Source organism: Carassius carassius, chromosome 14 (assembly GCF_963082965.1).
Source record: "Carassius carassius chromosome 14, fCarCar2.1, whole genome shotgun sequence".
Lineage (NCBI taxonomy): Eukaryota > Metazoa > Chordata > Actinopteri > Cypriniformes > Cyprinidae > Carassius > Carassius carassius.
Window position 1 is genome coordinate 11,242,292 of NC_081768.1, and position 15,859 is coordinate 11,258,150.

At 35.9% G+C, this 15,859-nt stretch overlaps 1 protein-coding gene across 1 annotated transcript; it reads right to left on the minus strand.

The window, feature by feature from the left end:
• Positions 1 to 5,241: 5,241 nt before the first annotated feature.
• Positions 5,242 to 15,844, minus strand: slc38a6 (solute carrier family 38 member 6). The gene is made up of 16 exons (XM_059566033.1): positions 15,629 to 15,844; positions 14,882 to 15,003; positions 12,932 to 13,005; positions 12,472 to 12,524; positions 12,191 to 12,230; positions 11,422 to 11,500; positions 8,908 to 8,990; positions 8,755 to 8,814; positions 8,620 to 8,678; positions 7,944 to 7,994; positions 7,708 to 7,787; positions 7,520 to 7,620; positions 7,090 to 7,214; positions 6,871 to 7,015; positions 6,682 to 6,776; positions 5,242 to 6,024 (listed from the first exon to the last, which is right to left on the minus strand). Exons 1-16 carry the CDS (start codon positions 15,713 to 15,715, stop codon positions 5,941 to 5,943), a joined length of 1,338 nt encoding a protein of 445 aa, XP_059422016.1. The 5' UTR covers positions 15,716 to 15,844; the 3' UTR covers positions 5,242 to 5,940.
• Between the last annotated feature and the right edge of the window lie 15 nt (positions 15,845 to 15,859).

A 15,859-nucleotide genomic window follows, 5' to 3' on the forward strand; every position in this document is an offset into this window, starting at 1 on the left:
ACTATACTACAGAGCACTCAAGATTCATAGTAACCTCCCAAGGTGGTCTCATCATTGCAATGTCCTAACACATACAAAAGCTTTGACTTTCCAGAACTATGTAAACTGTCATGCCATTACATTTTACTCTTAGATTCTAAACAGCACTTCACCAGCACTCACAGAGCTTCTTCCGGCACACAAGATGAGACCACAACGTCTCACTAGGTCAGTTTCTCAGGAACTTATCCCAGTTCCGTCTTACAAAAATCATTTTGGTAAGAGATCCTTTTTCTATACTTACACCAAAATTTGGAATGACATTCCCTATCACATTCGAACATTATCTTCTATCATACTTTTTAAAAAAACATATAAACTATTTCTTCGGGATAGTCATACTTGCACACACTAATTTGTTTATAGATTTGTCTTCATGTATTTTATTGTTATATTGGTCTGTACTCTGTTCAGTCTATGTCTAAGTCTTGTAAAAATGTACTGAGCTTGTTCGTTGTTTTATGTTGCTGCAGAACAGGAACCTGCTGTAAACCAGTTGCTTAAACTGAGCCAGGCCTGTTTGATGGTGACTTAACTGTTACTTTTAACCTTTCCTGTATAATAAATGAAATGAAATGAAATGAAATGAAATGAACACATATCAAAAAAGTTAGGAAAAGGCCAGGTTTACCACTGTGTGGCATCCCCTCTTCTTTTTATAACAGTCTGCAAACGTCTGGGGACCGAGGAGACAAGCTTCTCAAGTTTAGGAATAGGAATGTTGTCCCATTCTTGTCTAATACAGGCTTCTAATTGCTTAACTGTTTTAGGTCTTCTTTGTCGCATCTTCCTCTTTATGATGCGCCAAATGTTTTCTATGGGTGACAGATCTGGACTGCAGGCTGGCCATTTCAGTACCCGGATCCTTCTTCTACACAGCTATGATGTTGTAATTGATGCAGTATGTGGTCTGGCATTGTCATGTTGCAAAAAGCAAGGTCTTCCCTGAAAGAGACGACGTCTGGATGGGAGCATATGTTGTTCTAGACCTTGGATATACCTTTCAGCATTGATGGTGCCTTTCCAGATGTGTAAGCTGCCCATGCCACACGCACTCATGCAACCCCATACCATCAGAGATGCAGGCTTCTGAACTGAGCGCTGATAACAACTTGGGTTGTCCTTGTCCTCTTTAGTCCAGATGACATGGCGTCCCAGTTTTCCAAAAAGAGCTTCAAATTTTGATTCGTCTGACACAAAAGTGTACAGCGTGTGCGCAGCTTTCATAATACGATACATACATTTAATTAACTTTTTTTTTTTTTAATTCTGCAATTTTGCGCCCCGTCCAGCATATGGCGCCCCAGGCAGCCGCCTGTGTCGCCTGTCGGCAAAGCCGGCCCTGCGTCTGACCAATGAACCGTTTTCCACTTTGCCACAGTCCATTTTAAATTAGCCTTGGCCCAGAGAAAATGCCTGCACTTCTGCATCATGTTTAGATATGGCTTCTTTTTTGACCTACTGAGTTTTAGCCAGCAACGGCGAATGGCACGGTGGATTGTGTTCACCGACAATGTTTTCTGGAAGTATTCCTGAGCCCATGTTGTGATTTCCATTACAGTAGCATTCCTGTATGTGATGCAGTGCCTGAATCTTTGGATGATATTATGCACTGTAGATGATGATAACTTCAAACTCTTCACAGTTTTTCTCTGAGAAACTCCTTTCTGATATTTCTCCACTATTTTTCACCGCAGCATTGGGGGAATTGGTGATCCTCTGCCCATCTTGACTTCTGAGAGACATTGCCACTCTGAGAGGCTCTTTTTATTCACAATCATGTTGCCAATTAACCTAATAAGTTGCACATTGGTCCTCCAGCTGTTCCTTATATGTACATTTAACTTTTACAGCCTCTTATTGCTACCTGTTCCAACTTTTTTGGAATGTGTAGCTCTCATGAAATCCAAAATAAGCCAATATTTGGCATGATATTTCAAAATGTCTCACTTTCAACATTCGATATGTTATCTATATTCTGTTGTGAATAAAATATGAGTTTATGAGATTTGTAAATTATTCCATTCCTTTTTTACTCACAATTTGTACAGTGTCCCAACTTTTCTGGAATCAGGTTTTTACATAATCATTATTAGTCTTACATTTATACAAGTTATGTATTGAATAGTCTAATTTGCACACTTGCTTGAATAAATGCTGGAATTAATATAAATATATATATTGTGTGTGTGTGTGTGTGTGTGTGTGTGTGTGTGTGTGTGTGTGTGTGTGTGTGTGTGTAAACAAAATGGGTTGAGTGTGTGTGGGCTCTGATTGAGTTACTCCAGATTTATAAAGTCTTAAGATGAAAGGCTCACTGGTGTCAGATGTGACCTTTGACCTCTCTCTATCTCTTTTCCAGCTGGTGTAAATTCAAAGGGAAGACTCCAAGCACTCTTCTCTGTCCGGTGTCAGTGGTCTTATGGTGATATGGTGAATCTCAGACTCTAGGTGATGAACTGTTCTATGGGATGCTCAGCTTTGGTGGTGATTCTGGTGTAGCACCAGTCTTAGCCAGCAGGAGACGCAAATGCTCAACATTACTGCAGCTTTAATTATTTAACCATAAGGCCTACTTTTATTTTGCAAACGTACAGTACATGTCCAGTTTCTTAATGGATGGCTTTGTAGTGTTGCCATAAGTTGTCCTGTGACTTTGTTGTTCCAGCTGTCATGCCCTTCTCAGCATTTCTCTCTCTCTAGTTTTTTTGTGGTATGAAGCAGTATTAAAACATGTATTCATCACCAAAGCACCTATAATGGTCTTCATGGTTAGCCCCCTCCTGAGTCTTCATTAAAGAACTGCCCTTTTCACCTGGAGCGCAGTGTGGGAGAGTTTAAACTCGGGCCTTTTTGACGAGCAGAACTGTTCTGGTCACAGTGATCTTATTGAAATCTGGCAGTTCATGCACTCTGAGTTATCCATTGTGTGAGTATGTGTTCAGAACACAGCAAATGTGCATTTCAGGACATGTGTGTGTATAGTGGGCCTCTGGTGTTTTTGTGTCAAGGAGGCATACCATAAACCATAGTAGAACTAGCAATATTTTTGATGGTTGCAAGTGAGAAAAAGTCTAGATTAGGTACATCATGTAAACAGTTTATAATATAATATAATAATTATTTAACAATATATAATTGTATTATTTAAATATGTGTGTGTGTGTGTGTGCTTATTTCAGGATAATTTGATGAACATAAAGTAAAAAAAAACAGCATTTGACTGAAATAGAAACCTTTTTTAAAATGTATCATTATAAATGTCTTTACTGTCACCTTTGATCAATTTAATGCATCCTTGCTTTAATACACATGCTCAAAATCAGCTCCCATATACAGTTTGAAATGTGTTCCCAAATCTCATTTACACACACACACACACACACACACACACACTCACAGTAACTCACTTATTGAACTGCTGCTACTCTGTCAGGCCGTGCGACTCGTTGAGATGTGGGTGAGGTATTTATGGGTGAAAGGCCAAAGTGTGTGTGAGTGCGTGTTTTCTGGCTGGTATTATTACTCAGTCTTTGGGAATGGCAACAGCTGCGGCAGGAGGGCGTAAAAGAAGAAAAACAAAAATCAGAGAAAGAAATAGAGAGTGAATGATGGAGTGAGTGTTTGTAGAGACGAGTTTAAAAAGAGTGACAGGGAGAGCGTTTTAAAGCAGAGGAGAAAGTGTGTGGCACAGGGCAGGGTAAGTGTGTGTGTGTTTGAGTAAAATCAACTCCAGATGTGATGTGGTCTCAGCTCCGACCAGGCGTCAGAGCAGAATTAGAGGTTTTAGAGGGCAGAGAGAACGACAAAAAAAAAAAAGAAAAAAATAGAAAACACTCTACGATTGTCACTATAGAGGTAAGTAAAGTAGTGTGTTTGATTGGATATGTGTTTGTATCTTCCTAACAGAGTCTTCAGAATAATTTACTGAATGTCTGTGACACAGAGAGCACGGTCACTGATCGAGCATGAAAATCAATTCAGGAGGAAGGAGAAGAACAGAGAGGCAGAAAAAAGTAGTCCAGGGGAAAAAAGCAGATGTCAGAATGAAAGGGCCAATTGGCATGAAAGAAATCAGACAGACATACAGCAAAATCACCTTCTGTAGGCAGCGGTTAACCGTCAGCAGATGTTTCTGTTGGTCCGTGTGAATGTGGACTGTGGTCTAAAGGTAAAACTATCACTGCAGGCCTGAATTAAGGCTGAAAAGAGACATAACTCTTGCCTGATACCCAAGAGCAGTGAATCTCATTTTCCACTCATTTAAACTGAGCATGAAATTATGTTTTAAAGGTTTTTTCTTCATACATGTTTACTGAAAATGGCTAGAAATGATTTTTAAATGTATTTTTCTATTCATGCATTTGACTTGCAAACCTGACATTTTAAGTAAATGGATGAATCTCAAAAAAAAAATCATACAATGATATATTATTTAAACTGTATTTATTTAAACTGTATTGTATTTATCCATTATATTTGTTGTATTTATTTGTTTTAAAAATTAGCATATTTGGTTGTATTACTATAACATACCGTATTACAGAAATGATTTTTATTTTTAAAATAATAATACAAATTCTAAAAAGAACTAAAAATAAAAAATAAAATGTCTGGACAAATTACTAATAGATATTTTTCTTCTTTTTTGTAAAAAAACACTACATGTTTTTGTGAGGTTCACCTGAACACCAATCCTCTGCACTACTATAAAAAATATCCAATAAATCACACTATGCCATGGTTTCATCATGTGATTGGTGATGTCAGTCAAGGGATCCATGTAACACAAATCAGTTTTTTTTCTTATCCTGAGCCACAAGATGAATGTTGCTTTAATTACACACCTCAAGAATAACAAACTACCATATTTCACAAAGTACATGTAAGGTTGTGTTTGTGTGTATCTGTGTTACAGACTGCTTTACGTTGGGCGGCCTCTCAAGCTAATGCAGCATATTAGAAACAGCAGGAGAGAGCAAAGGCCAGAGCCTACACACACACACACACACACAGAGAGCATTTGTTTTCCATTATCTGACATACAGAGAACCCTCTGTCCAAATCAATGAAGAAAAATCAGCCTATCAATCTTTCTCACGTGCAAACCAGCAAAAACACACACTAATGCTTGGATCTCTTAGACTAAACATGGATCACTCCATTCCAGATGCCACAGTACACGAGTCAGTGAGAAACCAGTTTTAATACTCATTTCCCTTTATTTATCAAAATACACATAAAAATACAGCAAAATTGTCCTTTTGGACATGTAAACAGGGTTGCCATGGTACAAAAAATACACTTTTGTATATATCCAATGTGTTACTATTTTTTATAATATAGAAAATAAAAGGAACATTTTGAATTCTAAATTGAATAAACAGAAAATCTTTGGTTTTAGTGTGTTGCAGAATAACCATCCAAAAAGTTCTGAGAAGGTTTTTTTTTTTTCTTTTTTTTTTCTCTCAAGTCAGACAAGCAGCTTTTCCAATTCATTAAACATCTGTATAAAACTAATATCCCACATTCAGTTATTGTAAAATCGGCAGTGTAGTTCCTTCATTCATTGGTCCCAAGTGTTTTTCTATGGATGACAGCCACCATCTGATTCAAAGATAGTCAAACTCTTCTGTCACTCACACATAATATGCATTTTAGTGCCCTGCTGGATATTCTGAATTTGATTGTGCCTCTGTTCAGTATTCAAGTGTCATAAAGTGCTATGAGGACATGAGATTTGTCATAAGACCACAGGCTCATCTCATTGGGATTCCCTTAATTTGGTTCAGAAAAGAGTCTCTGCCTGGTGTGTCACCTGTAAAATAAGCTTACTCTTCAGGGGAGGATGAGTTGAGCTCACAACTTCTGCAATACATCCCACAATAATGATGTCAAAGGTCAAGGACCTTGAACCCAGGAGACAATGATGACACACAGGCTCAGCAAACCCACAACCAGACCAATCACCATCAGAAAAACCGCCTAGAAAGAAAAGAGAACGTTGGAAAAGATGCTTATGGGAAGAAAACTAAAGAAAGTAAAATACTATCAAGATAGTAACAAGATTTGGGGACAGTAATTTTATTTTTTAACTAATATTTGTATTCCATAAAAATGTATTTAATTGATTATAAATTATAGTTAACATTTATAAAGGTTACAAAAGTTTAAAAACAAATGCCATTAATCGTCCTATTCATTTAAGAATCCTGGGGGGAAAAAATGTATTATGGTTTATAACTTTTTTTTAAACATTGATAACAATTAGAAATGTTACTCGAGCACCAAATCAGCATATTAGAATGGATCATGTGACAATGAAGACTGGAGTAATGACTGCTGAAAATTCAGCTTTGCCATCACAGGAATAAATTACATTTTAAAATATATTAAAATACAAAAAACAGTCATTTTAAATTGTAACGATATTTCGCAATATTAATGTTTTTACTTTATTTCTTTAGCAAATAAATTCAGCCTTGGTGAGACTTTTTTTTACACATTTACAAAAGAATCTTACTGAACCCATATTTGAACAGTAGTGTATAAAACTAAATGTAAGAAATCCACTCAAAATCAGCTATCTTCTGCAAAGGAAGTCATGTCTGTGTTTTCGAGTGTATGTAAGACTTTAGATACCCCTGCTGAATTGAGAGATCTGATTGGCTCGGAGCTGATTCTCAAAAAAAACATTCCAGGATACACAAACAGCAAACATGTGGAGGTCGTAGAACCTAGAAATCACAAGAAAAGGTATGCAGACACACACATAAACACATTGAACTAAACAGTAAAACACACATGGAGCGTATGGACACACACACTCACCCACCACACCAAAGACATTCTTAATGTCAGGGATGAAAATAGCGAGCAGCAGCACAAGAGTGAGGACGAAAAAACAGGAGAGCGAATGAGAGAGCCAGGAGAACTCCCTATCTCCCCTGCATAACATCAACAGCGATTTACGTGCCTGAAAGAAAAGACGAGAGGATGTGTTTTCTGAATTTCTTTCTTAAATAGTTCACAGTCTGGCGTTTGACTTACTGGGAAGTGGATGAGCGGCACAGTGAACAGAACGGCCAATAAAATCGCAAGACGCACTACCATCACCACAACATCCCGCGGTAGGTAGTTGTCATATCCTAGCAACAGCTCAGATTCCACATGTGCTGCGAATAAAGAACATTTGATCAGATCAATTCATTTATCTTCCTTGTCATTGAATTTTTTTTTTTTTTAAATCACACAATTTAAATGTTGCTTTGACAGCTAGCTGAAATAAAATTTGCTTTATTTTTTATATTTTATTTCAGCTGATGTTTATTTTAATTTCAAGTAATGAACATTTCCTTTATGTTTTTGGTTTTAGTTTCAGTCTTAGTATTTTGTTTCCAACTCCTTTGCTGGAACTAAAAATGTAAGGTCATGTCAAGTGCTGCATTGTGGGACTGTGTAGCTTGAGCAACGTTCTTACTATAGAAGGTGAGGTATCCAAACAGGGCAGAGATCAGATACACCACAAAACTAAGATAGATGCTGATATTTGCCACACTCTGCATTCTCTGCTTGGTGGGTCTGAAAAACATACGTAAATGCATATAAGGCAACATCAGGCTATATATGTGGCAGATGCACAGAAAGAACAGTAATGAGTGTACTAACCTGTGTAACTCGCAGTAAATAGGTAAAACTGCCGTATGGCACAGGAAGGAGAAAGCCATTGTTGGGACGGCATAAGCACTCTGTAATGAACACACACACAGCCATTTCTCACCCTCCTGATGTGTGTGCGGTTACGCTATAATATTACAACTAATATTTGGGTTTCTAATAGTCCTGCAAGGCAGACTTTAAATCAAAACACAGCTCTGCTTTCTCAGGAAAACACACACACTCACCTTACTAGAGATCACAAACATCTGTGGGGTGCATTCAGAGGTATTTAAGCTCTGGGGATAGAAAAAGAAGATTAATGTGAATATGAAGATTAGAACGAAATCAGGACAGCAACAGAATAAAAAAAAAGCTATCTGGTATCACATTATATGCAGCTGAACATCAGCACTCCGTTATAAATAAAGGCTTTGACCACTGACTCAAGACTTTTGACTGACTTTTGTATATAACTTAGCACCATGCCAGCTATCACATCTATATTAGTTGTGAGAAACAAGTTAACAATAGGAAAAATAAATAACTAAACTATATAGAAAAATAAAAACAAAAATGTTTTTAAGCCTATCTTTAATTGAAAAAAAAAACAAAAAACTAAACCTGTTCTCACTTCATTAAAACCATTTCATACAAATTAACTGAAAAGTAAAGAGTCCTAGAGAGTTACAAAAATAAATAAATAAATAAAAATTAAACCTAATATCTGACACTAGCCTTAAGTCAGTTGTGATAAAGACATTTTTTGAGGAGTTATAAAGTTATGAGGAGGTTCTGTAGCTAAATTTAAATAAATAAATGCAGCTAAATGTTCAATTGTTCTGGAGCTGCCCAAATTGTTTTGGGTATTACGTGGGGTGTTTGGGCAAGCGGTCTGGCTGTGAGGGTGTGTGTGGTCTTTACCAGGCTCACAGTAGAGTTAATTGGCAGAGGGCAGGGAATGGACCATTTTTTCACCACCACCTGTGTGAGAGATGAAAACATCAACATGGGAAAGAGATGGAGAGGGAGAGAAAGAAAGAGAACAAAAACAACTTTCCACTACAGTAAAGAACAGCATGAAGATGAATGCGAGACTGCTGGTGTATCCCAGGAACCCTGAAGAGGAGATAGAAACCAGTGATACACACTCTCTCACACGTACAGAATTACCACAGAAATACAGAAAAAAACTGACATTCAGTCACTCACCAATCTTAGGAAGTAGAGCCAATGGCAACACTACAATTAGAGTCACTAAAATCAATAGTGTAACACCATCCTCAAACCACTTTCTAAGGACAGAAAACAAATTGCATGAAGAAAATGGCATTTGATCAGAAAAAAAAACATATCCACCCAGGGTCAGTAAGATTTTTTTTTTTTTTTATCGTTTTGGTCTCTTAAGTTCACCAATTCCGTTTTTTTTTTTTAATTAAATATATTAAAAAATATTACTGTTATTATTACTTAATATTATTATGATTTAAAATAACTTTATTTTATTATATTTCATGTACAGTATTTATATTTTTAATGTAATTCGTTCCTGTGATGAACCTTCATAAATCTTTCTAATATGCTGATTTGCTGCTTAATTTTTTTTATTACCAATGTTGAAAATATGGTACATTTTTCAGGAATTTTTGATGAATATAAAGCTTAAAAGAACATCACTAATTTGAAATAGAAATCTTTTGTTAAAATGCCTATACTGTGTTTTTTGATCAATTTAATCCACTCTTGCTGGATAAAAGTATCAATTTCTACTGACCCCATACTTGAGTGTTTTAAACCCATGGATGTGGTATCAATCACAAATCACTTGTCTGCTTCCCAAATCAACCCTTAAAACATAGCAATTCTGGATATCCCCACATCTAATGCAAGAAATTCCTCCTCAGAGTCTCTCTCACTGTCCAAGTTTCCTGAATCAGTGCTCATTTTCCTACATTAATAAGACTGAGGAAAAATAAAATATTTAAAGAGAGAACTGAGACTGATCTGATCATCATATTCAGAAGTCCATTTCCTTCCACTAACTCAGTGTAGACAAATTTCTTGCTATGAGTTTCATTTCCTTTGTTTTAATAAGATAAAAAAGCGCAAATGTAAAGAAAAAACATTTAAAATGATAATTATAAATTACTAAATATAATAAATAAATGATAATACTTTTTTTATTCTATTTATTATTTTGTCTCAATTATCTCTTTCATTTTGTACCACTGAAAAGTTTGGGAACAGTAAGATATTTTAAAGACATTTATACTTTTATTATATTACTTATATTTGCATTGTTCCCAAAAAAATAAATTTCAACTAAATGCAGTTCTTTTAACTTTTTATTCTTTAAAAAAAAATCCTGAAAAAAATGTATCATGGTCTCCACAAAAAAAAAGAAAAAAAAAGAAATGTGAATGTGTATTTGAACTGGGAGATGGAATCTTGAACAGGTTTGTGTGTGAGAGAGATCTTGAGCTGATCTCCTGTGGTTCTGTCTTAACAACAGGGTGGTACTAGACAGCCTAACTGATCCACTTGAAGAAATGAAGATAAATTACTCCACTGAAAGAAAAATGTTATTTTACAGTAAATGACTAAAGTTTCAAGCGTTTATACTGTGGCCGCTTTGTGATTTTTGCTCCTCCCAGAGAGATGGAGTAGAGATGTTTGTGTGTGTCTGGGTCTGGTCACAGTAATTGTGCTGGTAAAGGGGATCTTGGGAAGGCACAACTCTTGTTGGGTGGAACATATGTGCAAGATTTACATGAACGGACCTTTAATGCAAACCAGCTGCGTGGGGACGGGGCACAGTTGAACCACAGCTCAGATCAGCGGCTAATAAAATAATGACCGTTACATTCTTTACTCTGGAATATTTGCTCTTTTCTCTCTTTCTGAAACTCGCTTAAAGTCAGAAAAGTGAGAGAAAAAGTGTTTTTCTGCCAGTCAGTGAATGACCTGGTGTGAAAGTGCCCTTCTATCTCTCTTCCTGAATCAGGTTTCTAATTTGACTTACAATGAATTCAAGATGTAAAACTTTTCACCTCCGATTTTGTGATATGTAATTAATATTTGTTGTGATAAACCATATGTACTACTACCACCTTTCAAATTTTGGGGGCGGTAAGATTTTTCAATGCTTTTAAAATAAGTCTTTTGTGCATTGTTTTATTAAAAATACGGTTCAAAAATCGATTTTAATACATTTTAAAATGTAATCTATTTCTGTGATGGCAAAGCTGATTTTTCTTCACATTACTCCAGTCTTCAGTTTCACATGATCCTTCAGAAATCATTCTATATACTGATTTGCTGCTCAAGTATTTATATTTATGATTATAAATGTTGTGCTGCTTAATATGTTAGCATTTATATAAAATAGAAATCTTTAGCAACATCATAATTATTTTTGCTGTCACTTTTAATCAATTTAATGCACCCTTGCTCAATAAAAGTTTTTAAAAAATCTTACTATTAACTATTAAATAGCATTGTATCTTCCATTTTAGTCAGATTTTTTGTCTCTCAACTGACTGTAAACAAGACATTTTGTTGGTTACTTGGTTTCTGCTTTTTGATAATATCATTTTTTACATTAAATATGTTCTGATTGGCTAATACTGTACAGTGAGAACAGAAAAAAATTACATGACGCTGAAAACTTGCATTGACTGTACATTATCAGAATGACGTGTGAGGGTGTGGTATATATTTATTTACCCAGAAATCTCTGTGCTCATGAAGCCAGTGATGGCAGCAGGCATTTCAGACTTCAAGATAAACAAGTAGGTGGACATGGCTAGAGAAGGAGAACAAATGCACAAAATTCAAACCATTCCATGGACAGTAACACACAGTCTACTTAAAAACATACAGTAACCTCTGAGGTCAACATAATCTAAACTAACACTAACATGCAATAGCCACAAGTTCATCATATGGTCACATATATACATACAAACACGGATGATTAACAGACAGTTGATTAAAGGATTGGCTTGTATCCAGATTGAAAACCTGACTGCAGCAAAACACTTGCGCTCACACAAACACACAGTTGTTGCCACTCTAAATTCTAGTGTGAAAGTGAGATGGATTTTGTGTCAAGTAGGTTTGGGAGATTAATGATAAACAAAATTCTGTTTTAATGCTACTAAACACCACACAACACACATAATACTCACTACTGTTCACAGTGAATAGGAAGCAGTGTTCAGAGAAAGGCAGACAGAAAGAAAAGACAGATTTTTATATATATTATTATTCACTTTTATTTTTTTTTGTATAGCTGTTGTTTGCAGACCAACCTGCTAAGCTAAAAGTAATATATCCACCCAATAAAACATGTTGAAACAGAGCATGAAAGCAAAATAGAGGGGAGACTCTCTGTGTCAGGGTATGTAGTCATTCTAATTTCAGAGTCCAAAGGTTAAGTAGTATGACTTTAACCATATAAACAATTAAATACAAATGAAAGTGAAAACCTCACCTCCAATGTTCTGAATGAGAATAGTACAGGCCACGAGAATCTGCTCAAAACAAGTGAAAAACACGCTTTATGGGAGTAAAAAGGTGCATTTTACTTCTATAGTGTATTCAGTTATGACGAATATGAAGGTAATGACAACAGACACAGTTAGTTTTTCATATAACAAAATGAAATATTGCAAAGCTTCAATACAGCTTAACTGCAGGGAATCTTCAGACAAACACAAAATCAGATAAATAAAGCATTGTGAGCTAGATATTAGATCAGTGATATTAACCAACCTTGCCAGGTCTGTTGAACGCTCTCTCCCCAAGAGCTTCATAAGAGTTGATGCCTAGCACACAAAAATGCAATAATGAGGCCTGGTTATAATGTATAATCATGAAAGGCCATTTCACAGTGTTACAAATTGCCAACAACTCCTCTGTCTGTCAGCAGAGATTTCTCAACTGATTTAGAGTTTATGAGAATAAGTGTAATTTTAGGATTACTGATATTCTAGTATAATTGTTTCCCCATTAAATTAGTGTTTAAATTTTTTATTTTTCGTTTTCATTTTAGTTTTAGTAACTTTTTTTTTCTGTGTGCTTTTAGTTAGTTTCAGTTTTGTTTAACTTTTAGTTTAGATTTGAGTCATTTTAGTTAACTATAATAACCCTGGTGAGGGTTCAAATAAACATAGCTGAAAGGTCAACAGGATTATGCAGGGTAATGAAGTAGTCAAAAATTAGTTGTTATTACCTGTCTTGTCACAGAGGAGCAGCAGGAGATGGATAGAATAAGCAGCTAAACTGGAGACCACCAGCAACAGAATACTGAGAGGAGAAAAAAACAAGCTTAAATGACTGTTCTGTGTCAGATACTAGGGAGGCTCTATTGAAGGCATTTGTGGAATAATGTTTGTGTTATATAGTTTGCAATAACAATTTCAGCTTCTCCCAGATTCACTTCTATCCTTGTGTAAAAATGTCTGTTGAATGAAACATTTTTGCATGGCTCTGTTTATGTGTAAGGTATGCAAGTACCTTATTGGAACCACAGTTTTGCTTTAAAAAACTGAGGGTATCATCAAAACAATTTTCTGTTGTAATCAGAGGTGGGTAGTAACGAGTTACATTTACTTGAGTAATTTTTTGTGGTAACTAATACTTTTCGGAGTATATTTAAAGATGGGTACTTTATACTCTTACTTGAGTAAATTTTTGGGGAAAAATCTGTACTTTTACTTCGTTACTGTGGGCGACGCTCCTCTCATTACTTTATCTTAATGCAATAAATGTTATAAATGCTTCAGTTTATTCCAAACGCGCCGTCTACTTTTCTCTGGGCAATGAGCGATGCCCAGTCGCGAATGATTCATTCTTTTGAGTCAATTCTGTTCAAAGGCTTGATCAAACCAATTGGCAAACGAGTGAATTGGTTCATGAATCAGTTTGAATGAGTCGTTCAGTTCCCTGTCGCGCGCGCTGAGCGTCTGAAGTGGTTCACTCGGAGTTGTGACGTTTAAGAACAGAAAGAGCGTTGAAAACGTGGCTGGAACTGCACTGAATTGAAAGCAAATATGCAAAGGCTATTATTTGCTAGCGATGGAGATCCTTATTAGATGAACACCGCGCGTGCTGTCTACTGTTCAACAGGTAATAACTTGGGCTACATTCGATTACAGTACACGATACCACTGTGACATTAGTTTGTTGTACGTGTGTGGCTTATAACAGAGGGGAGTCAAGTTGAATGCAGCTTCCAAAAGACAAAAATAGCCGATTAAGATTTTATTAATTTTAATACAATCACACCATATCATCAGCTGCTAAATTCAGATCTGTGATTGCTTGCTGGCGCTGAGCCAGAGACAGACGCATTTTTACAGCACTGCGCATTATAACCAATCACACATGATTCTTTTGAGCTTATTAAAGCATTGGCCAATCAGAGGTGTTCCGATGAGTCATCGCTAAAATGCCGGTGCTTCCTTCACTCGCTCACTGACTGAATACCTCTTTCTGGCGAATTCTCTCGTCAGAAACAACAAAGTGCAGATGTGTGTACGAATCTTTAATTAAGATATTGATTTCACAGTGTTAACAGTTTCAGTGATCTTAATGGGAGTTTCTGAGAGTGATTGAAATCTAGACTGTCAGTGAAAATGATTTTTAATAATGTAAATGTTATTTGCTCTTTCTGAACAATGAAAGATTAGTAGCAATATTTATATCATATTAACTTTCAATGTTAAATTCACATTTAATATGAAGTCAGTCGTATTAAAAATATATTATGGCATGACACCTATATCTGTTACTTAAGTAAACAGACAAGGTTTTATAATAAATTACATAAATTGGAGTAAAGGCTGATGAAATATATACATTTATACACGCACACATACATTACATACATTTTATCTATATATCTAAATAAAAATAGGCTCAGTATATATGACCCAAAGTAACTAGTAACTAACTACTGGAGTAGATTTTTTATCCGATACTCTTTTACTCTTACTCAAGTAACTATTCAAGACTAGTACTTTTACTTTTACTTGAGTAAATATTTCTAGAAGTACTTTTACTTTTACTTGAGTACAGTTTTTGGGTACTCTACCCACCTCTGGTTGTAATCAACATTATGCCACAAAAGTTGTCAACACAGTTGAACTTGAATTGAATCAGAAACACCACGTTTGTGTACCTGAATCCGATGATGCCCGTATTGGCCATAGCATAAGAGAGACCCAGGATGCCACTACCCATGATGGCATTCATCAGATTAAAGGCAGAGGACCAGAAGGATGCCCCTCTAGACTGAGCACCCTGTGAGGAAGATAAAGAGACTAGGAATTACACAACAACATGATTCTAGACGTTATGCAATAGAAAAAGTATCCAAAATGAATGTCATTACGAGTGTCATCAAGTTACCGAAAGCACAAAGAGAAGTGAAATCTTTGCGAAGACAAAAAAAACTGCATAAGATCAACATGTGATAAAGTTACAATTATTAGAAAGCACGAGGCAGCAAATGACATAAAACACATACATCTATCCATTTCCACTGAAAACATTAGAACACAGCCTTATGGTTTTAGAGGAACGCCAAATATGTTTAATTTGTAAATACTAGTACAGCACTGCATGTAGAATTTACACTGGTGAAGACTAAATGTACATTAATTTACTGTGACATGTCTAATATTTCTTTTTTTACGCCTCGGTAAAGCACTTTGTAAGTATTGTTTAGTGAATATTTTGTAAATTCTGTGCTATACAAATCAACTTCGTCTAGCTGGGATGTTAATTAATGTTAAGCCTTAGCTTAGCAATATGTTAATTTGATAAAAGGGACAACTTTCGTTCAATGACAATTGTTGTTGTTGTTCTTCTTATTATTATTATTAATAATGTAACGTTAATCAGGAAACGACAGGCTGTAATTTACCTGTGCTAAGAGCGGTCTGCTTTCCTCTCCGATGGGCTCATACTCACTCCCCGTCTGCACGCTACAGTTTGCGTCGTTTTTCCACATGTTCTGCCGTTTAGTTTACTCTTATGAACAACCACAACCTCTCTGCTCTCTTGGACACCAGCGAGGGCGTCAATTCATGTGTCCCGCTCTTATACCACCGGTTCCAAAAGAGACTCTTGTAACCGTAAACATCTATAGTCACGT